Below are 25,226 nucleotides of genomic sequence, written 5' to 3' on the forward strand. Positions count from 1 at the left end.
GAGTTGGGGCTAGGTAAACACATTAAATACACATATGAAGGTGTAACTGGTATGGCAGAGAGGAACTATCTGCCATCTGTTAGCTCTGATGTTGCCTTTCACCAGTTCGCTCGAACCAGAATAAAGCATTGAGGCTGTTTCTGGGGTGAAATGAACACTTCCCTCTGAACCATAGCTTTTCAAAGCCGGATCACATGAATCAAATGGTAATTCCATTGTGCAAATAAGCCAAGTGTAATCAGTCTGACTGAATTTCATATTGATGAATCTGTGTTTAGTGGCTTCAGAGGGATGGTGGACGTTCAGGGGCTGGGTGACGGTGTCCAGAGGACTCATAGGCTTTGATGGTTTTTCACCTGTTAAAGAGATACTTCACCCAAAATCAATAATTCACCAATTTTCTTTCTTTCATGCCAAGGAAGGGTTTGGAGAACTTTCAGAGTTATCAAAACTATGAAACATCCAAATATCTACTAGTACAATAAGGCTAAAAACAGATTTTTTTTCCCGTGTTGCAGCTTCAGGACACTTGGGTCAGTATGGACGAGCAGTATCTGCCATATGAAAATCTGTTGCCAGCCGGACCCCCCTGGAACTCCAAAAGCGTTTTGATGACTCCGAAAGTTCTCCAAACCCTTCCTTGGCAGGACGGTGAGTAGATGATTGGTGAATTATCGATTTTCTGATGAAGTATCCCTTTAAAGCAATTCTTACCAATCTGGCATTTCACTCAGCACAGCACAAACATTTGAAAATCAACAGCTCCACCTCCCTCACAAGTCCCACCCACCTCTCGCTCCTGCTGCACCTCCACGTGCCCCCTCCCTCCCCGCTGCATGCGTTGGCATGGCAACGGTAAACAGAACAGGAACGCGAGTGAAACGGGAACAACACAAACAAACACAACACCGGAGTTTTAAACCATATAAACGGACTCAGTGATGATGACTGATGAGTTTTATAATAAACTGTTGTTAGCCTACTGCTACTGGAGACGCAGGGGAAGTGATTGTTACAGATTACAGTTCTCAACGAGCCGGGCTGGCGGCCGGACCAACGCCACCTGATGCGCTGGTTCAGGGCCAAAATAAATCCGCGACCGGGCCGAGTCGAGCCGCGCCGGTCCGGAGTTCAACCAGGTCCGGACCGCTGAGAACTCACAGAGCTAACAGTAGCCTAGCCGTTAGCACTGGATGCTTTATAGACACATGTGACTTCCTATGTTTATGTATCACTCGGGGCTGCTCACTATAATGTTACAATATCAGACATGAAACTCCGCGACCAGCTGCGGCTGCAGTTATTGGTCTTTTAAAAAACTATTTATTTCCAAAAACCTTCTTTCTAGTGTGTGTTGTGACTCTAGTCTCCTCTGCTCTCTGTGTCCTGCTAATGCTGTTGTCAATACAGTTAGGTTTTTTTTAAGCGTTCTTCCTGGTCGGGAGGGGGGAGAGGAGGAGAGGGGTGCACAAAGTGATTACATATTAAGTAGGTTTGGTCGCTCGTCAAATCTTATTAATCGGACCGAATAATATTATTGGTCAGACTTTTCTCAGAATTATATGAGAATGAAAAAATTATGAGTTTTTAACCCTGTTGGGTTTCTCTTACATTTTAATGTATCATCAGATTATTAATAGCATTTTAACTTAGACAAAGAAATGTGCAAAAGTTCCAGAAAGGTAAGTATAGCTTTAAGCCTTCTAGTCGTCTCTTACCTGCTTTTTGGGTTTGTAGAATCCTCTCATACACCCCCTCAGAGCTCTCCAGGAGAGTCCTGCTGGTCTGGATCACCTGGAAAGAGACAAACACATTGTTCATTTTCTACATCAGCGAAAAACTGCCACTGCTCAATAAAGCAGCGTGCAGCGTCTCTCCGTCTGGTGGCCGGGTGTCTCTGTCCAGGGAGCAACAAGGCTGTTATTACAGGCACGGCAGTGGGCGAGGTCACTTAATTGCATTTTTGAAAAGCCAAAATTAGAGGGAAAGGAGACACAAGCCATTGGGGGTGTTTATTAAAAGTTACTTGGTGACTTATCTTCAGGTCAAAAATATAGATGGTGATCTTGAGGTTTGGCCTCGAAGGCACCTCTTCATGAGAAAAGGGCAGATAACCCAGGTCATTTGGTTACGGTGGGAGTAACACGTAAACATGTGAGTCATTTCGAAGCGTGTTATCTGTGAAATTGCAGCTGTGAGAGATGCTAAGTTTAGCTCCTCTGGTGTTATGCTCAGATTTAATTGAGTGCACAAACTCTGCTGACCTGCAAACTCCTAAAGCTCTCATGGTGGCCGTTAGGCAGACTAAGGCTTTGGGTCTCCATTTGCATATTAAATGCAGAGACCGCATCCTCCCCTCACCGGAAAAAAAAAAGAAAAAAAGGCAGCTTGCAGAGGGACGACAGCAGAGTGGTGTTTCAGGAGGTTAATGATGCATATGTAGCCCTTCACAGACAGAGGTAAATAAGCACCGAGTGCCTCACAGACCATCTGGTTCCTCCTCTATGATTATCTTAGTTATAGCTTAATTGTCTCATCTAAAGGAGATAATATATGCACACAAAAGTTGCTCTGCTTTTTGATTTCAATTAACGCCTGTTGGGCGCCGCAGCCTTTGTGCATGCATCGCGGTGGTAATTGACTTGTACATTTGCTTGTACTCTCCTTAAGTGCCTTAAGTGCACCGCAAGGTCGTGTCACACAGCCAGGCCGACCTGCACCGCTGCCAAGACGGGAAGGAAAGAAAGGGAAACACCATTGCAATCAAACTCAGAGTAAGAAGGCAACCCTGTAAAAAAAAAAAAAAAAAAAAAAAGACAGAGAGAGAGCGGTGACCAACATGGTGCCCCTGACATCGATCTCCGGAGGATGCCAGCTCTGTGGCCAGCCACCGAGAAAAGAGCAAGAGCGAGCAGGGAGCAGAGTGCAGGCAGGTGTAAAGGGCAGCATGCAGGGGAAAAAGGATGGAAACTTCTTTTAGAAACAAGAGGGGAACATTTCAATTAGTAACATCCTTTTAGAACTGCAGAAAATGTAGCTTTAATGAAGAATTACTCTGGCGATACTCTATGTTTTTCTTACTGTCCACAAATCCCATGAAAAGACTAATGTGGGATTTGTTTTGAGGTGATTTTATAATATTAAGGAATTAGTTTCTATGCTTATGCTGACCTTGAACTGATGTGGTGTATGAAAAGTACTTGATTATATTTCATTGAGATGTGTCATTGACCTCAATTATCACTATGATCCAACCACTGTTGTTTCTTCAGAGTTAAACCCGTATAAACCGCCCTGCTGGTGGAAACTCACTAATACACCAAATGTGTTTTAATCCGGTTTGAGTAGCATTTGGAATAAGCTGCTAAACACGAATTTTCAAGCCTTTTTATAAAAATGGAACTTGAAGATTAATGTCATCAGTAAGAACTAGTAGGTGTGGGACGGAGCGCCACAGACAGGTTCAGGAGGTCAGAGTCAGACTTACACAAAAAAGGACTTTGGTCATTTCATTAAGTTTATGGAAAATAAGACATTTATAAAATGAAACCAGACTCATCCTGTAAGAGCACTGAGCTAGGAAAAGAGTTAATCAGCAACTCAAGCTTTAAGAGTCACGATCGTCTCTCATAAATTAGTTGTGGGTCTGCTGCTCTGTATTCCACCACAGTCCACTGAACAGTCGTGAAATCTGACAGAATTTGGTTTAGCACTGTGAAATGTTTTGATTTATCTCCGTTTGCGTTTCGGTGTCACAGTTTAGCTTCTAACTCGTTTTTATGAGAAACAGTCAGGAAATGAAAAAGTGGAGGGATTTCCTAAAGACAATATAAACATCCTGCCTTTTCTGAAGCTGATGATTACATGGAGTTCATCCCCTGACTTTTGTGCACTTTCTAGGGGGGGACAGAACCGGTCTCACACACCCATGTAGTGAATCACCATGTTGTGCTACATGCAGTCATGACTAAGTGATTGTGGCCGTTTGTGTCACTCTGCAGCTGCAGTGGCGGCACTAAGAGCCGTTGCACATGCTGTGATTACTTCCTTGATGGGTGAAGAAATTACTGTCTTGGTGGCAGATGCAGCATCTGAAATGTATTTAAAGGCTCAATCTTAGGTAAGTGGGTGGACTGAGCCCCATTTGCACACCAACCGCTGCCTCCTTTAAGTGGTATGTTTAGTTCTATTATTATTATTATTACAAGCAATTGACAAAGACACAAATGCTCATTTCTTTTTTTAAGGTGATTTTAGAAGAATGCTGAAAATATCCAGAAGAATAATAGTACATCGAAAAGATATATAGCACATTATACTACCACAAACATAATGGGTTATTGCCAAGTAAAGAAAGAAGTAAATGGATGGAATCTTAAGTTCACTTGTATTGGCATTTGTATTATTGTATTATCTCCATCTATTAACTGTGCCCTTAGTTCATCTGTCCTGTTGTGAACAAAAGCAGAAATCAGACCATATTATCTAAGACCATCAGCTGGCACCGTGCTGAGATTCTCCACCTTTTTTTTTTTCCAGCACATAAATGGGCAGGGATTGAGACCCAGATTCTATTTTTGCCAATTAGGAAGCGCAAAGCCTGGTAAGTCCCAGTGGTGGGTTTTTGACACAGTGCCTGAATTTCTGATTGTACTGTTCCATACATTATTTACAACTCTTTAAGTTCGCCTCTCCTCGTTTCATTTCTGCCTCTGTACTTGTCAGCTCCCCTTCATCTCTGCACCTTCCTGCTCCCCGTCTCCTCTGGCACTCTTCTGATCAACGCCTGCAGCTTCACACCGCTAAAGCCCCTGCTCTTAATTTATTCGGGCTCGGGTCCCCAAACACCCGTCGTTTTCTCCCTCCTTCCCCTCTAACGCAATTTTCCTGGCGCTCTTTCCATCAGGGCCAATTACCTAGCCTTCCACTCCCAAGCCTGCATAGAGCACTGAGGTCACCTTAATCTGTCGGCGTCTGAATCTTTTCAGCCCCTTTTCATCCCCCTTCTCAGATATTCATCTTTGAGTCTCAAGGGAAGAAGCACACCTTTAAAAAATAACACGGTTGGGTGCAGAGAACACTTCATTGTGGCTTTGTTTCCCTCTTCATACCATTTGCCCATACACTGTTTGCATAACAAGTTCAATTACATGTGAAATTTACATCAACTGCCGGCATGTGCCACTCAAATTATCACAGCATATTAAAAATATATCAAACAACATATTAAATATGATGCTAACAACACCATATGTGCCTTCACTAATATTTACCTTAGACGATATTCACCCGCTGTGCATACTGTAAATGTGCAACACTTGAATATCTTGTGTTTATATAATATTCTGGGAACATGATGCTACAAAGAATAAGATGGAAATATCTGATACTGAAGAAGGAATTATTCAGTAGATCACTTGTAGCTGTGTATCTGCTGCTGGAAATCGCCCTTCTGCATGAAATAAAGGTGGACAGTCGATATACTTGTGATGTGCTGCGAATCAGTGCAAGAGAGCAGGATCTGTTAAGGATAAAGAACTGTCTGGGAATAGCCTCAATGGCATGTTGCATAACTTGTGAGCATTGATTTTATTACTTAACACAGCTCTGGCCCCATTACATCTGCGTGTGTCCCCATTAATACCAGTGAAGCTAAGGTATTGATTCAAACGGGAGTCAAAGCTAGTTTGCTGGATTAGGTCTTCTGTGTCACTGCTGATGGCTGGAGGTACAGAGATAGATACCGCAGGTAGATGGGGATGACTTTCTGGTCTTTTCTGATTATTCGTCTCTCCTTCTGATGTTTTTATCGCTTGTCTTTTAAAGGGATAGTTCAACATTTTGGCAAATTGGCCCATTGCCATAATCCCTATAGTCATAGCAGTAGGTTTGTTACCTTTAATTGTCGGTGCAAGCTATTTTTAGAACGGCGGAGCAGAGCCACAAGCTGCTCAGAGCTACGCTACGGAGGCTAATGGGATTTCTTGGTTTCCCTCATCAAACTCATCAAATACACAATCCAACAACTCCAAAACGCTCTGGTGGACAAGTTGTGACCTGCACATTCACCACGCTATGAGATAATAACGGAACGTTACGAGACAGACGGAGTTGTTTTCGAGGCGAATTCATGCAAAACCGCTGATGCACATTCCCGTCGGGGGCAGTTTTTCGGCAAGCAGTCTCTGCATTTACTTCGAAAACAACTCTGATTCATAACATTCTGTTATTATCTCATAGCGTGGTGAATGTGCAGGTCATAATTTGTCCACAAGAACGTTTTGGAGTTGTTGGATTGATGAGTTTGATGAGGGAAACCAAGAAATCCCATGGGCCTCCGTAGCATAGCTCTGAGCAGCTCGCCACCGTTCTAAAAATAAATTGCACCGACAATTAAAGGCAATGTTAAGGTAAAGGTAATGTTGAACTATCCCTTTAAGGGTTAATACTGCGCAAACAAACTGGAATAACACTTCCCGACCATGACTCACCATGTCATACGTGGTGACGACTTTCTTGAGGACCTCTGGTAGCAGGCCTTGGGGCTCCAAGGTGGGGTACTGGTCAGAGAGGTTGAACACCAGGATGGGGTTGCTGTCTGGTCCGGTCAGTCGTGGCGAGAGAGCCAATATGCACTGCTTCAAGTTAGCTACTGCCGAAAGGCCGCACAGCTCTTTAAAGGACACGATGGCATTCTGCAGAGAGAGTAGAGAATTACGTGACAGCTGGGTCTCAGTACAGTAAGGCTGGTTTATATCAATGTGCCAAGCACAACAAACATGGTATAACCCATGCATAAAAGCCAGAAGAGAGAGGAACTTAATATTCCACATTGCTTGAGACTGGCATTGATCTACATAAAACATAGAACCACAAACCTAAAGAGTAACATGCTGTCAGAGGGAGTGGCTGGAGGCTCGCTCATTACCTGTGAGAACTTTCATTTTGGTGTTTGTTAGCATCACACAATCCCTCTGGACTGACAGCAGTATCACATGGAAATGGGACAAGCAAACACACACACACACACACACACACACACACACACACACACACACACACACACACACACACACACACACACACACACACACACACACACACACACACAAATCCTAACCTTCCTGTGAAAGGCCAAATTTAAACCCTACATAAACAACCGGAGGGACAAACTGTGACAGGACAGGCAAGATGTGCAACAGTCTCAAGGCCAGTGGCTTGTTATCACACAATGACTGCAATGTAAACAGGGCTACCAAAATAAATCCTAATACAATGCCTGAAGAGGAACAACACGAGACCAACCACAGAGTGTTATGACACTCCAGTACAGAATTTCTCATAATTTCTTTTTGTGCATCTCAAATTAGTACAGAGGAGCAGAATTACGTGATTAAAATGGACACAGAAAATGTCCGTGATGACACTGGATTTATTACCTTTTATTGGTAGCCATTAAAAATAGTGGGTGTCAGGTTGCCTGGTTAAAGGCCATGTTAATCATCTGTTGTCGGATGAAAAAATAGATCATGCCTCCAACGGGATTATTTCGTTCCACTGTTAACCTTTACAAAGGACTAAAAATAATTAAAAGAATATCTACTACACAAATCTTTCATTCAATCATGACTCTCATCATCTCATCAATGTTCCCCTCTGCATCTGTTTCGACTATTGTACAACACATAAGGATCAAATCAGCTTCAGTTCAGCCTCGTGGTTTTGTGTTTCTCTTTTCGGAGCGTGAGGCTTTTTTAGATGTTCAGGACTCTTTGACTGAGTCTGGTTTTGATCATGCATATGCCTGATTTTGAGGGTTGACGGTGGGGATCTATTTTCTTTTTTTGGTCTACTTGTTCAGAGTAAATCATTCCCTGGAAGATGGAAGAAGCCATCGCGCAGTTACCATGTACACCAGTGATGATAACGTTGGCTCGTGGCTAGGACACAACCAAATAAAAAATACCTGAGGTTTAACTTAAATTTCTCACCTGCATGTTTTCTCTGAGGTCCGTCGCCTCCCTCAGTGGCATCATGGCCATTTTGAAGACATCATCCAGTGCCTTGATCAATAGCACTCTCATGCTGGCGTACTCTCTACTCCTCTTGCCCTTGCGTACAGACAGTCCCCTTTTGTGTGGTTTTCCGCCTCCTCTTCGATTGGTAATGGCCACGTGAACGAACAGCCATGTGTGCGGCAGAACCTCCCCGGTCAGAGACTGTAGCGGTATATGGCGGAAACCTGGCTGGAGACACTCGAAGGGGATCGTATACTGGCCGATGAATTCGTCCCCGATGTAGTCGTCATCTAGCACCACGAAGCGCACCATGGCGAGCTCCGGGAGATTTATCTGAAACTCAAAGCTCTCATCGAACAGAGGGTTGTCCCCGTTCTGGTTGACGGTTTTAGTCCTTTGTTCGGCGCAGTCAGCAGGAATGCCGTGTATTTCCACGTACACGTAGGGGTCGACTACGTCTCCTTTAGCACCTGAGCCTTTGGGTTTGGGGAAGTTCTGCCCGCTGATGATCTTGATGTGCAGGAGCTGCGGAGAGACGCCAGGCACTGAGTCTTTAGTGTTGGCGCTAAAATAGGAAACCTGCTCCCTCATGATGGCCGGACGCAGCACGTAGCCACAGCTCCCGTTCTGCCGGAACCAGCCAATGTTTAGATCCATCATCAGGCCTGGAGTCTGGTAGTTCATTGCCACAATCTGGCAACCGCACTTCCAGAAGTCTTGTGGATTCATGTTGCTGGAGTCGATCCGCATGGGGCTGGGGTAAACTCGTGCCAGGAACTTCTTGTTATAGTTAACAAAGTCGCCTGGGAAGTCGTTGGCACAGCGGCTGGCAAAGACCTCGTTGAAGGAGCAGAGCTCCCAGTGCTTCTGGTTCTGGAAAGATGTTGGGAAGTCTCTGAACTCCACAGATTTACACAAGGTCACCAGATCAGAGAGGTCCTTTGACAGCTGGAATTTTTTAGGTGCGATAGTCTGTTGTTCTGCAGACTCGATGCTCATTCTTTGAGACATCTCTGCCCCCTCGTCCTCATCCGTCACCTCGCCCTCTGAAGCGGTGCAGTTCGTGCTCAGTTTCTTACCCTTCAGCAGGATCCTTCCCTTCAGCTCCAAGGGAGAAGGGAGGTAGCAGTCCTCGGGTTTAGGAGAATCTAGGTAGATCTTGTCTCCAAGAATCTTCTTCAGGTGCTGAAACATGACCCTCTGCTGCTTTAAGGAGCAATGGTTTTCTAAACACAGTATCAGTGGAAAGTCAGATGCAACAAAGGCGTACTTGTTGACGACATCGATGACGCTGCGGAAAACTATCTGTGACGTCATCGTGTGGCCAGTGTAAATCACAGGTTCGTTATCGGGCCCGTCCCACACGTCCAGCTCTACGCTGCGACAGCCCATCTTAAGAGCACGGATGTACCCCGTCACATCCGAGGGACCCCTGAACTGATCCTCTATCAGGTACGTATTGTGGGATGCATTGATGTAATAGTGGGACAAGGGCTGGTTCATGTCTTGGCATACTGTTTTTTGTTCGGGGTCAAATATGTGGCACTCTGACGACATAAGATAGTTGGTGAAGCCATCAAGAGAGAGCCAGCCCTTGAGCTGGCCCTCTTTAGATGGTTCATATTTCTGAATGACCTCTAAGCTGGTGTCTTCACTCAATTGTGCCATACCCTGCTCTGCCTCCAGAAATATCATTAAGTCCTTGCTATCCAGAAATTCCTTGTTGCTGGAAAACTGAACAAAGAGGAAATAGATTTCTGGCCTGGTGCAGAGGTCATGGAAGACCTCGATGAACTCGTCTTTTGTCACATCAGAACCCGCTTTGTCCTTAGCTTTGTGAAGCTCCTTGAACTTCAGTTCTATTTTCACATTTTTAAGTCCCGGGCTCAGCTTCTTGACTAGCTGCACGGCAGCACATATCGTTATTTGTTTGCTGCTGTTACTGTCTGCCTCGTCAAATAGTTCACCCAGCCACGATGAGCGCATATTATTCTGACTGCTCTCTATCATATTTAACGTATGTTTCCCATAGGAAATCAGGTACCTTAGCCCTGTTACCCATATGTTGGCTACATCAGCAGTGTTTGCCACCAAGTCCAGGGACTCGTAGTTCTCCCCGAAGATAACCGAGAAAGCACAGTCCTCCGATATCTGATCATAGGTTCCATTAGTTCTAAAAGTGTCTGTGTTTTTCCCTGTTCGGACCTCTTTGATGGATTTTACGTCAATTTTGGCCTTTTCCGATTCTTTCTTTGAGGGCTCCCATCTCAATGACTGCATGTCAGCGTCGAGGAGGAAGTAGCGGTGGTAAATGCGTGAATTAGACCGCACTTTCTTCAGCTCAGTGCCATCCACCATTGCACTGATGCAGTCGCTCGCACTGCTGATTTTCTTCTCGGTGGGCATGCTGCTGAACGACACTGTCTTCTTTCTTTCTTTACGCTGTCTCGAGCCATCCTGCACAGAAACAGAAGAACATTTCCCATGAATAAAACATATTTTCATTGACACTGACAGAAAGACAGAAAAACAACAACTTTTATGTTTTTACTTAAAGTGTCATGAGTGAATATTTGTTTAAAGTCCCTGCAGTTTGAAGAGAGTGTTTTGCTCAACATTGTTTGTTTTGACTGAACAACACAATCAGTCAGTAAAGAATATTTATGATATACGAATATGAATACCTGAGTCAACAACACTACAGTTACATATAATACTTTAGCCACCCAATGTGTGTGTTAAATGTGACTTTCATAGTATTGAAGTAGCAGTTATTTAAGTAGAATTTTGGGAGTTTAATATTATACCTTAAAATGTTATAGGTAACACTTTATAATAAGTTCACACTATTGAGCATTAGTTAAGCTGTAAGTACTGAATTCATCATTTATAACACATGATTACTCAAGTGTTACCATGTTATATGTTTTGGTAAATGCCCACCAGGACTAAACAAGACGCTACTTGCTCCGATATGCCATCTGCATGTTTAGTCCTTCCGGGTCCCCCTTTTGTTCTCTCTGAGTATTTGTTGAGCTGAATCACAGCAGCAACTTTGTTGGGTGACCTAAGGTACCTGTCACTGTATATTATGGAAATAGAACAAGGAATCTCCCTCAGGAAGTATCGCCCACACAAATCCAGTCAACTACAGCCGCCACATTTCTGACATTTCCAATGAACCCTGCTCTTTCCACTGCAGCAGGTTCCTTCAGCACAAGGACACCATTTTATGTTTTGGATTATTTAGACTTGTTTCATAAATTTACCACCAGACAAACCCATACCATTGTTTATCACGATGCGGCAGCTTAATAGTACCACTCTATACAATAGGAAATGCATCACTTTGTCAACAATAGGATGTTGCAGAGTTAGGAATTCCTGACGCTGCACTCCAGTAGAAACCCTTGATCTTTATTTTCCTTTGGGGATAAATGAATGCTCAAAACCTCCATCACCTCTTATGTAATCAAACCCAGACACGCATACCTCACATTCTGAATAAGAAAAACATCAGTGTGTCAAGGCAGCATGGACAAAGCCACACGATGATTGATGATGCATTGGTTAAATGAATCATTTCCATTTGTCTGTAAATGGATAAATGAGCTTTCAAACACCCTCGCTGACATTTATATTTTATGGCTTTTTAAATAACCTTCTCAAGAGACAAATGTATTTTTGTAAATACTGTAAGCAGCTGATGGACCCCGTCAACTGAGATGACTGCGTAGTTGTTTCATCATAATCACTTTAGCCCCTGTCTGCTCACTGTCTCCAGCGTGGTCTCCCACACTACTTTGGCTCAGCGGTGGCTGGTGGAGGTACAGTACACAGGGGATTGGCTGTGCTGCGCTATGTCTGGCACTTAGGTGTTTGCAACTGGACAAGAGGCAGCGAAAGCAATGGTTTCTGACCACGGTGCAGCCTGCTGCGGACAGCCAGATGATCATTTATTATCACAATTAAGTAGATGACATACAATGATAAAACTAATGAGGCCAGGGAGACTAAAACAAACTCCTAACATGAACATGAAAAAGATCTCAAAACAATCATGCGCAATAATAAACATCTCCTCTGACAGATCCAGGAAAGCCGCTTCTGTCTGGAAGTCTGACCTTTTAAACACATCCTGGCAGTGCTATGAAACGATATTTAAAATCAATTTATCATAAACATCCAGTCTGTGCGCTGGAGTGTAACAAAACCCAGACTGTGACACGTTTACTGTAATGGGAGGAATCTCACACCTCACTGTGAACGCTGGGTGGACCATGTCACATAGTAAACTGTAAACATACTAATCACATTCCTTTACACTGTCTGCTGCTTAAGGGAAGTCCGTTATATAAAAAGGGGGGAGGCTTAAAATCTAAATGCATGACTGCAGATTATCCTCATGATCCGGGCAAGAATGCAGACGAGTCTATATGTTACCCCTGTGTTACAGTCACATCTTACTGTTGGTATGTGTCTGCTTCCTGCTCTATTGCAACAGCTATGCCAGCCATTCACCCCAGGATTTCCCTCCGCTTCCTCTACCAAAACTAAAAAACAATACTACACACACACACACACACACTTCTCTGTTTTAGCATATGTCAGTATTTCCCGAGGGGGGTGGGGGGGGGGTACTTCTTATGTAACAGTCGCTTTTGTGCCTCTGGTGGAAGGACGTGGCCAAGGGCAGTTTCTTTTACTTCTTTTTTTATTACTTCTTAAAATGATTGCCCTTTTTTTTTTTGCCCTTGGATTGTCTATTCAAAGTTGTATCGGATAGTTTTTTCAGTTTCATAGCATTATGATGACAACATTAAATCCTCTAAAGATTGAAGGGGGGAAAAAAATAGAACTCATTAGTTAAACGAGTTTTTGACCTTCACTGATCGTTCAGGATTGACAGTTCACCTGCATGATTTGATTTAACTCCACAGGGCAGCATGTTTGTTACTGTAAGCCAGAGGAAGTACATTTCATAACAGCACCGGTGAGAACATCCTGTGTCACCGGTATTGATCAACAACCTTTTTGAGCCGGGAGTAAACATACAAAAACACATTGCGACGCCATGCTATGCTATTACTCATCACTTCTTTGAAATCTGTGGAACCCTATTTGTTTTTGGGGTTTTTTTACGCACCGGGGGGAATCGAGGTCAGTCTGTGTTTCATTGTTAATAGATTTTTTCAGTGCTCATTATCCATTACTGAATTCATTTTTCTTTTTCGTTGTGTTCAGAGAAGAAACACAGTGGTACATTTTAAAGGCAAGTCAGAGGAATATGAAAAGGGATATTACTGTAGATGTTTTGACAGTGTTTCATAATAGAGATAATGACAGGGCAAATCCCGCTGGGCTCACCCTGATGAGGGAAATAACTTTTTATGCCTTTACATACCGTTTCAATAAGTTTGGTGTGTGTGTTTTAGAGGGTGTGTGAGTGAAGAACACACACGATGAGTCAGAGGGCGAAGCAAACACAGGAAGAGATGATGAGAAAGCAAGATGGAGAGTGAGACTAAGTGACAGAGTACATCCAACTGTTCGAAGATCCCGTAGGAATCTGAATCCCCTAATGGGCTGAATCCTGCTTTTTTTTATTATTATTATTAATTCTGGCTCAGTGAGCAGTCATGAACCGCCTGCACAACTGAGGGCATCACAGGGGACCCATTACTCTCTGCTCCACTTTTCTACCTACATCCCTGACAAGAAGCAATGTGGATCACCTGAATCACATCAGTGCACAAAGGAACTTTCACCAGGATCGCTCTCAGTTCCCAATAATAAATAATCAAGTCACTGCGAGGAATTTCATGTGGACACAAACAAAATACTGTGACCAGACTGGCACAAATGTGGCTCTTTTAGTAGCCTGAAATACATCACTGAGGTTTCCTAGAGACTAGAGGAGTGCTATATAAATGTCCATTCATCAGTCCTCAGATTAGATGAAGAGCCAGATGCTACCTACCCACTACCTCAGACTTCCTGACTCATTCGTGTAGAACAATTTTTAAACTCATTTCAAGAATCTGATTAGAAACCACGGCGGCACAGTGTGGTGGTGGTTAGCACTCGCAGCAAGGAGGTTCTGGGCGCCGTTCCTGAGCCTGGGGCCTGCATGGGTGGAGTCTGCATGTCCCCCCCCCCCAGGCCTGCATGGGTTCTCTCCAGTCCAAAGACATGAACACTGGGTTTACTGGCAACTCTAAGCTGCCAGGGTGTGTGCGTGTGTGCTTTGCCCCTTGACACACTGGCGACCTGTCTGGGGTGTACCTCATCCTTACCATATGTCAGCTGGGACTGGCTCCAGCCCTCCCCCCCCCCTACACACGGCTCTGCACAGACAAGCAGTATAGTCAATAGGGATGGGCGTTTCAAGCAAAAGCACTGTTCGATAATCACTGGGAACTAATCAACTATTCTTCGACCCCCACCCCACCCCCCCATACACACACACAACTCTCTCTCTTTCGTCATTTGAAATGAGAAGCAGCACCAGAGAAGCAGCGACTATAATGGCAGCTATGACTATAATGAGAATGAGTACTGGAGATTATTGTAACGGTACCGCTTCTCATCACAGGGGTACCATTCAATTAAGTCCTCGTCACGGAATGAGTGCAAAACCAAACGCGTTGTTTAGCTCAGTTGGTAGAGCAGACACCCCATATGCAGAGGCTACAGTCAGCCCTGTATCGAATCCCGACTCAAGTGGCCCTTTGCAGCGTGTCATTCCCCCTCTCTCTGCCTCCAATTTCCGGTCTTTCTCTCAACTAGGCTATACCATCGATTAAAGGAGAAAAAGCCTCCCCAAAAAAATATATATACTTAAAATAAAAAAAAGACCAAACAAGGTGTAAAACTAATATCCTCCGGCACTGCACCTTGCAGGGTTTTTCGCTTTTTCGCTGAGTTTCACACAGAACTTTCTGATGGCTGTAGGGAGCATGGATATTTTTTCAGACAAGACTGTAGTCTCAAAACTATTTGACTATTATTTTCAATTGAACGGCTATTCAAATATTCGATAATTATTGCCCATCCCTAATAGACAATGGATGGAGGATTACAAATCTTAATGATTATATTTCTAGTTGTGCATCTTAACTCATCACTGTTTATATGAACTAATTTGCATAAACACACATGTGAATGATGCTCAGTATGCTCATCCTCTGAGTTGTAGTACTGGTAATGCCTAAATCCCATGTTCTCTATAAGTTCCATTGACAATTAGAGACACATAAAACATATTAAAAATGACCACGTTGAACCATAATAAATAAATACTCAATCCCATTTCTTCATAATAGCAATTGTGATGCCAAACAATTAGCTGAGAGATCTCTGGCATGAGCAAACTACTGGAAATGTCTTTCCAAGCTGCCTCGTTAAATAGCAGGACGTGTGTTAACACCACCTGAAAGGTTCAGCGGGCACAGGAGGCTGAGATAAAAACAAATCCAATGTGTGAAAGACAGGATGGGAGAGGAACACAGAAAACGCTGAGGAGGAACAGCAAAAAACTAGAACAAAACAAGTGACAAGGAAACCTCACTGTCGATAGATAGGAAGAGGAAATAGCGCAGGTACTGCAACCATTTTGGCACCATCAGTTCAAACCCACAACAAAATGTATGACACATGATGATGACGCCATCAGGGCAAAGAAAGACACCACATGAGCTCCTTCACTGAAGATACTGAATATACACTACTCACAAAAGTTAGGGATATTTGACAAGAATATCCCTATAAGTAATGCTACAGTGATATTCTATCATGAAAGCCTTTATAGAAGGATGTAATGGTAATTTCTTTATCTCAAACAAAAAGCTAACAACAGTGGTGGCTATAGCACAACAAAAATCTCAATGTCTCAATAACTTGATCAGTTTGATCAAGGTGTTGTTTTGATGATGTCAACATGTGAACATGGTGGAGAGGAGAGGGAGAGAGAAGAGGACTGGATACAAATTGTCATTGAACCAGAACATTTAGTGGTTCAGTGTCAATTGAACCACTAAATCAGACGGTGCTTGTGATGTTTGTGGTTAATCACCTTGTTAGAGATGTTATTCAAGAAGTACTGAAACATTGAACAATTGGACATGTGCATTCAACAGTTTAGAGAAGGTTAAATGAAGTTCACCTGTAAAGATTATAGTGCATTTTAGGTGCAAACATCCCTAACTTTTTGTGTGAGTAGTGTATATTTTTTAGGGCTGCATGATATAAAAAAAGGGTTAAATTTGCCTTTAAATGGACAGATATTCCATCAGTGACACGTGCTTTCAGCTGGAATAGTAATTTTTGCTTTTCTTTTTCACTTTCAAAGAATATACAACTGATCATCTTCGTTATGTCTTGTTGTCTCAGTCTAAATGTCCTGAAAGTTTGATTTGATTTGGTCAGGGCGTCTCTGTAGCAAAAACAACACTTATCTTGCTTACAAGGTCCAACAGTGTTGCGTTTTTTTTTGTTTTTTTTACCTTGTCTGCTGTTATTTGTTATTTCTTGTCCACTTGCATTGTTTTGTCTGTGTGTAGTGTTATTTTGTGTGGGGGAAGCCAAAGACAAATTTCCACTAAATTAAACCAATCGTGTGATTATTTTTAAGACAAAATACAACACCAAACTGCACATTTTAGTCATTATAAGCTCCAGAATTAATGTTGTACAACACAATAAACAGTCAAGGGCCTGTTGTCTGATTAAAATAGCTTGTGGAGACTTTGTTCTCCAGGTGCACTGCAGTCAATTCCCACAGGAGTTTGAACCTGGTGAAGGCCCAGCTGCTGCTGTTCTGTACCATATGATATCAGTTGTTGGTCAAATGAAGTGTGAAGGAGGTGACTACCATGGGAGTAAACTTTTAAAGCTCTACCGTTTCCTGAACAAACATAAATGAGGGTAACATGTCTATTTCTGGAACACTGCGGTTGTGACTAGAAGTTATCACTCACTAATAGCTCAACAGAAACTGACACCCAGACAGGGGCCTCGATGTGTGGTGCATTCAAGGCACATTGTGCTTACTATGATATTGTTTTTATTTGTTCTATTAATCCCTTTCTGCGTTTGTTTCTTATCTCTTTTTTTCACATTTGAAACAAATGCCTGATCAGAATTAAGACCATGTATGGTGAGGGGTTTTTGGTTGATGGAATGTAACTGAAAAATTCACTTGGCTTCTTTGGTGTTGTGCATTAGGGTTTTTTTGGGTTTTTTTTCAATCACTTGATTGTCTGACCTCCTAAAACCAAAAGCTCTGTTGCATAACGCTGCTGTGTGGATGTGCAAAAGTGACAAGAGCACGCAACAAAATTAGCACGAGCAAGTTGAAAGAGACCACGAAAACTTTGAAATGTGCTGCCCATATGGTCCGGAACAGTCCCACTTCTCAGAGTGAGTATCGCTTTCCTAAAGCTCCACAGCAAGGACTTTGCTGACACTAGAAAATGTTCCCTCAAAAGTTACACTCGAATGTGCTTTCTACTGCAGTATTTCAGCTCCGAAAAAGGGAAAATATACTTTTTTAACCAGAGAAAAAAAAATAGCCTTGGGTGTTGTGAGTTAATTGTTCGCCACCATTTTTCTGCAAACTGTGAAGCAGTCCCAGGTCCTACATCATCAGCTGTGAGTTTTTTGTGGCTTGAGGCTTTGGGAGAAAGCTTTTCGTGTCCTCAAATATTGATTGAGCCATTAGCCACGGTTACAATAACTTCATTTATTAATTCAGTAAAATAATTAGGTACCTTTAAATTGTATTGATGCTTATAACTAAACACCTTGTCATGCCTGTTCATTTGACGTTTTCACAAGAAAGTTAGTTTCAAGTTTCTGGATGATTGGTGGTTACTGATAAGCTGCAGATAAAAGATAACCCCAATGGCACACAATCAGGTCAAAGGTTGGGTCTTCAGCATGTGAAGGATTTGACAGATCCGTTGAATTTCCTAATGCTCACACTAAGTGAATACAGTCAGCTTAAACAGAAGTTTCACAGTGTTGGGCAATGGTGAGAATGTGCTCATGTATTTCCCTTGTCTCAAACACCTCTCCACAGACGCAGGTTCAAGTAAATCTGTAACCGCGACCACAGCTTTTATACGACCACGTGTCATTCTCACCAGTCTGCTGCTCTGTGTGATGCACAGCAATTGTAATTTCACCTGCTGTAACTCTTAACTGTATGACAGGCACCTTTAAGTTGTAGTGCATCCATAGATCAGCACATCTCTTTTCTTGTGAAACTCTCATGTACAGTGTTGCTTCACATCATATTTTCTCCTGTGAGAAATTGAAAAACAACTCTATAAAAGGCAGTTTAAAAAAAAAAGCTTCAGTTATACAGTAAGTAGTTTACCAGTCTTTGTTGTGACTCGCAACTCTCCCCGTTGGGCAAAGAGCAGACGGCAAAGACAGTGACAGCTTAACCTGCACTTGACCCGTGTGTGTGCAGTTTGACATCAAACACGCAGCCCGATGATGACAGCCTTCCCAGCCTGCTTCACAGCCATTGGATAAAAGCCGGATATAAGAGAAGATTTGGACATTTTTATGGCTGACACAAATAAAATATTCAACAGGACCTTGAGAAAAATGTCAACCAGCAATCCAAGTAAAATGCTATTTCCAGTTTTTCATTTCACTATAGCTCTCTGCCTACAATGCAGACACCCCAATGTAATCTTAACCAGGACCAGTGTGGGGTCAGGAACCACTGACCCCACACTGCAAAAGCGGATTTAAAGGAGACATATTATGCCCCTTTTCCACAAATTAAAATAGTTCCCAGGTGTCTTAAAGACATGTCTGTGACATGCTTTGGTCAAAATACCCCAAGGATCAAACATCACAGCTCTTTTCATCCTCTCTAAACAGCCCTGTTCAGAACGGCTGGTTTCAGTGCCTGTCCCTTTAAATGCAAATGAACCACTGCTTGCCCCGCCCCTTCTACCAGTCCCAGGTAGGGGTGGTATTATGCAAATTCGAATCCTAGTTACATCACTGGAAGACAACTGAGGGAACAGCTCATAAAACCACGTGGATTTCTACTAGGGCTGACCCAAAAAAAATCAAAGCTTCGAAGTTTTGTTCATTGCCATGGTAATCGATCATGAAGTCTGTGATCGATTTTTTTTTTTTTTTTCCTTTTTGACACCGGTTCTCATCGGCAATTCTTACATTGAAATCCTGGAAATCAGCCTGATAAATTTTGGAGACATGCAGTGTTTGTTTACCATACATTCATTATGTTCGCCATGACCCCCCCACCCCACCCCACCCCGTCAGACGTTACGATCACACACCCCCCACACCCCGGTCGAAGCTTCGATTATGATCGATTTTATGTCCACGAATAATCGATTATCTAAATATGGTAATTGGGACAGCCCTAATTTCTACATAGGAAGCCTGAACATTACAGATTTTTTTTTGTCAATTCTCACATTTTCGGGGCCGGAAGGCAAGACAAACACCCAAATATATGTTAAAGAGCCTTCAAAAAGTGATATTTCCATAATATGTCCCCTTTAATACGATAGCATTTTTTTAAAACTAAATTCCCTGTTGCCCAAAGAGAAACCTATACTACCCTTTATTCAGACAGAGCTTAAATGATTCAACAGTGTGTCATCTTCCCATAAAATCCCCCAAAAAATGATTTCACTTGTAAAATTTCAAGGACGTAACACAAATATGAGGATCAGAGAGTTTATAATATAATAGAAAGTTAGTAAGCATATGATTCCAGTTCAGGTTTGAGGTCAGCTTTTAAGTGTTAAGCCCGAATGTCAGAGCTTTCCAGTTCCCCCACCTCTGGGTTTAACCACTACAATAAAAGTCAACCTGTGACTAATGCTACTACTATACTGTGGTGTTATCTGGGTGGAACTGCTATCAGGAGCCTTATTAGTGTGGGTGAGACTCAAACTTTCAAAACACAGAATATGAAGCAGCTGTTTCCTACCACCTTAGTCTGATGTTGAGCACCTGCTAATGAGAGTGAGAATGCCAGCATAGCACTGAAACAAGGCTAATTTGTCTCAGACAGCAAGCTTCTACATTTCTACTAGTCTTGAATTAAAAGAGGACCAGACACAGAGGTGTCAGATGAAATTGGTTACTACCGACATTTTAATTTAGGTGTAATGTTTGCAAATTAAGTTGTTTTAAACTAAACTGTGTAAGCACATTAAGTTAGACTAAAACAGCAAAAACACTATTCTCAGACTGGGCTTTAATGTAACTAGAAATGCTGATTATCCATTTATTGATGAGCATTGCATAATGTAGAAGAACACGCCACCTCCTCTTTTCAGGCAGGTCAAACTTCAAAACATTTACACATTATTTGAGAGTCAGGTCAACACTGCAGGCTCTGAAAACGATCACATTCAGATTCTGATCAGACCTGGACTTGAGAATGATCGAGCATAACTGTCATGTCACAGTGCAGACTAACGGGAGAGAGAGGCAGAGTAAAATTAACACAGTCTATTAGCTGCCAATTTGATACGATTTTCCACAGCCAACATTGTCAATATTGCAACAGCAGCTTAACTGATTCATCCAAAGAAACCTCTTAAGGCCAGACAGTTACATAAGACTGTATGGCACAGGGAATAACAAATACCTGGTTGATTTAATTTCAGTCAAATCAGCACAGACTTTCCCTCAAGGATACAGTTAATCTCAGAGTGTGTTAATAACAGTTTTAATATCATTTTGATCAGCAGCTTCAGTCAGCCATTGATTATGTGGCTCCCACTGTGGAAGAAGGTGCCTATAGAATAGCCGTTACATGTTAACAAGTTAACAAGTTGGCTTTGGCAGAACATCAGTTGGGGATTTCCTCAAACAGACAGTTGGTTAGGTCAACAAGAACTAGTCTGTCAAACAGATCAAATTACAGTGAGAGAGGACTGAGTGTAAACGGTGTTAGATAAACACTAAGATGTTCTCATGGTTGACAATGATATGGGAAGTCAATGGAGAGTGAAGAGCTCGTCTGCAGTTGGGCAGCAACTAACAAGGACTTTCCCAATGATTTTTTTTTTCCTTTTTTTTTGATGACCCAATAAAACATTTTATATAACATCAGAAACTGAAAAACACTTGTTATGTTGAGACAATTAAAACAGTTATTTTTTCTTAATTTTTTGCTTAAAAATGCCTCAAACTATTGACAAATTGTTGCAACACTATTTCACAGCAATTGCCACTGAAGAAGACAATATCAACACACTTACAGTATAGTGTGGATTGTGTTAATTATGCATCAGCACTTCAGAACAGCTAAGGACTGTTTAAACCCTAAACATACATTGTAGGAGTGACAGTCAGCCTTGCGGTTCCTCTCAAGAGGCTTATTAAATGTCTCTTATTGACATCTGAGTCACTGCCTTGAATCTGCAATTCTAACATGTGACAGTGATGTGAAGGCATAATTATTTATGATTTAACTCTAAATGTTTTAAATATGTACTCTCCTTCCTGCGCTTCATTAAAATATTAACACAACTCATCATAAGGGTGTAGAACCACTTCTGCCATTAATGTGGCAGAGCTGTAATCACTGCCGTGTCATTTCAGCTACCCTTGAAATAACTGGGCGAGGCGAGCAGCACTTGTGTAAATCAGTGACACCTGAGCTGACGAATGAATAGGCAATGATTCAAGTAAGTGACTGAGCGCTGCTGCTGCAAGTCGCCTTGAACACATGGCGAATGTGCGACAGCAGCAGGGCCCTGTATCAAGGATGGCTGTCGAAAGACCCTAAATAAATTGCCCCATCAACTGCTGGTGGCATTGGTTTGGGCAACCGGATTGCACTCAAGCGCCAAGTGCAAGCCACATTGCTCAAAGATATGTTCAGCAAGTCCCTCTCTGCTGTGAAAGTGCGAGTGGATTTGTGTTAAACAACAATCTGTTCCTGGCAGATTTAGGCTGTATGACAATAGGAAAGTCAGTGGCAACACTTAAGTGGCGGTTTCTAGAATGACACAATGAATAATTAATTTGACAATGCTAGGCAGTATCAACAACGTTTCCATCACTAAGTTCTTGATGGAAAACGTTAGGCCACCCACTGCTAAAAAGGACACCGTGCAGTTAACTTTTTTCTTTTCCTTTTTTTTTCCTACTTAAGGGGGATTAATTGAACATATTCACACATTGTGAATATTATAAAGTTAGCTTTATTGCCCGAGGCTACAGTAACAGTCATTTCAGGAAAAATTGTTTTTCCCCAGTTCATTTTCCTTGCCTCAGTTCCCTTTTGCATCTCACGAAATTGGACATTAATGCCTGTACATTTACAGTGCACATTCCAGGGAAGGTAGTTACATAGACAAATGTACGACGTGTTACATATACTACAGTAATTATTTATCACATTTAATCAATGCGGAATGCAACCCCTGTGATGCCATTAGCATCAACCTTGCAGAACAAAAAAAAAAAAAAAAAACTTAACATACTTTATAGCAGACATACTGAGACCATATTCAAAGTGACAGGATATTTTATAACTAGAACACTTTACCTCAAGGAAGGTGTGCCTAAAACACATATGCATATCAAAATCAGCCAATCAGCAGGGGCAACAGTGCAATACTTATAATCTTTTCTCTTTTTAACTGGATTCTCAACTGTGTTCTTATGCAGTGTGTTTTTATAGTATTCCTTTCTCCTGGTTTTAATTGCTTATTGCTCTGTAAAGCACTTTAATGGCCCAGCATAGTGCATTCTTGTGCATTTTTATTGTATCTATATTTTGAATATGTATTTTCCATGTTTGTGCACTGATCTTTGTTATATTTTGTATATTTTAAATCACCTTGTGACTTTTGTCAACGAAAAGTGCTCTATAAATAAGTTTAGCTTCACATTCTCTACTTAAAATCCCATAGATAGAGGCCAGGAACTTCAGTGTTCTCACTGAACATCAGACAAACAAGTGATCTCACTGGCTTGGACCATGGCGTGGTAGTTTGTACCAGTCGGGCTGGTTTGAGTATTTCTGCTCATAAAAGTTTACTCAGAATGGTGCCAAAAACGAAAAAACATCCAGCCAGCAACAATTTTCTCTGCAGAACGGCCTAGTTGATGTCAGAGGTCAGAGGTTAGAGGTCAGAGGAGAATCGCCAGACTGGATCAAGCTGCCAAACAGGCTATGGTAGCTCAGATAACCAAGCGCTGCAGCTGTGGAGAACATTTGTGGGAAAAACATTGCAGTGGATAACATGTCTAGCCTTGCTTGCCTGGCTGTATTCGGTACTCAGGTTCACTTCAGTTGAGAGTTGAAAACTGAAAACCACAGCATGATCTGATGAATCTGAATGTCTGCTGAGACAGCAGATGGTGGGGTCAGAACCTGGCATCAACAGAATGAATCCACCATGAACCCAACCTGCCTCGTGTCAACAGCCCAGGCTCCTGGTGCTCGTGCTGCAGTAGTGTGGGAATGTTTTCAAGGAACACCTCAGGCCCCTTAATACTAGGGATGCACACAATTAATCGAAAAAATTAAATCAAAATTGCAATGTGGCCGACTGCAATATCTTGCAATATACAGATCTGAAATGTTATCAGATTAAGGTCAAATGTATTATACAGTAACGTTTATGTGAAATGTTAGCATCATAAGTTTGGTACACAACCTAACAAAATAAAATAAAAACAAACAATATTCCATCTGAAAATCTCTTTAAATAATTGTAATATTCTTTTTCATATATCATGAAGCCCAATTTAATATCAATCAATCGCTGTTGAATTGTTAGTAACCATGTACATCCCCGAATCCACAGTTTACCATCGGTTAACAGTTACTTCCAGTATGATAATTCACCATGTCGCAAAACAAACATCAACCCCCCAATCACCAGATCTTAATCAAATACAACACCTTTGTGATGTGGTAGAAAAGCAGAATGGTACAATGTTTGTTGCTGTGTCTCTAAGCAATGCTTGTGGAATTACCGGTAGTATGGTGTTTATAATAAAGTGCTCAGTAAGAGTAAATACCAGGCATTCACGGTGAATCCACAACCTGTCACAGGTAGTATCTTAAAGATATTGGAAGTCTCTTCTAAAATGGTCAGTGTCATGTGTAAATGCAGGTCTGCAGATGTGAGAGAGCCACTGTCATCTGGCACAGAATGACAGATTTTCTTTTTTGCTGAATCACAACAGCAGGGCCAGCTCTGTAAACACATGTGTCTGTCACTGACTGACTGACTGAGTGATTAAGTTGCACCATCTGTGGGCTGGCCGAGTATTGGAGTTTCCCTATTGCTCTTTCAAAATGAATTGGCACGGTTCCTATTCACTAGAAGGCATTCGTAGACAGACAGGCAAAATGAATGCTCTCTCTTTACCACCAGCGCGCCAGTTCACCTTTAAAAATGTTTAAGAGATTAAATTCAAAGGGGGAATCTATTTGACTTAGTATTGTTTGGACTCGCACCGCTGCCTGCTGTTCCACCATAATTAATGCCATATTGTTTTCCCTTTAACAGGGTTATATCACAAGCTGAGATTGTTTTCTTCTCCTACAAGAGCTGTGAGATAAGTGTTATTTACAAAGCAATGGAAATATCCTCTTTATTCAAGACGATCTGAGGTGAGAAGTGAGGTGGGAAGAAAAGTGTAGCCATGGGTCATTATTTTTCCTGCCACCGGCCACCCACACACAACATGGTTACAATTTATACTGGTGAAGGCCTTGTTTAAAACGAACAAGTAAACACATCATCTGTCACTTTAGCTATACATAGACCTTTTAGTATCACATAGTCAGAGCATAACCTAAACTTACAACACTCTGTCTGCAATATAACACTTTAACTAACTCATTTGACATATTAAAAGGCATGGACGGTTATGATTCTACATACAAAGCTGCACACGTCTTTAAATGTGAATATCAGAACAAAGGTGATAAAGAGTTGACGTGTAGCTGTGCAGCAGTTTCTGAGGAAATGTATAATATGCTAATCATTTAATTTCCAAGAAATGAGAGAATGACTCCACCCCAAACTCTTTGACTATCAGACCTTGAGTAGGTGGCTGTCAAACGCTGGTAGTTTCATCTTTCCTGGAGAGGATGTGGTCACATGTTGTGGGCAACTCTAACTAATGTCAGTTAAAATGGTTTCCAAGGAATAACAACATCCATAAATA

General features: G+C 42.0%; 1 protein-coding gene across 1 annotated transcript in view; it reads right to left on the reverse strand.

Annotated features, from left to right (window-relative positions):
* The window catches only part of plcl2 (phospholipase C like 2), a 39,898-nt gene that overhangs the window by 10,672 nt on the left and 4,000 nt on the right, over positions 1–25,226 (reverse strand). The window contains exons 2-4 of the mRNA XM_083990156.1: positions 7,992–10,475; positions 6,492–6,695; positions 1,719–1,794 (exon numbers count right to left, since the gene is read on the reverse strand). Of these exons, the coding sequence (XP_083846282.1) occupies positions 1,719–1,794; positions 6,492–6,695; positions 7,992–10,475 (2,764 nt within the window). The remainder of the gene's footprint in view (positions 1–1,718; positions 1,795–6,491; positions 6,696–7,991; positions 10,476–25,226) is intronic.

This window comes from Trachurus trachurus (assembly GCF_905171665.1).
Source record: "Trachurus trachurus genome assembly, chromosome: 16".
In the NCBI taxonomy this organism is placed as follows: domain Eukaryota; kingdom Metazoa; phylum Chordata; class Actinopteri; order Carangiformes; family Carangidae; genus Trachurus; species Trachurus trachurus.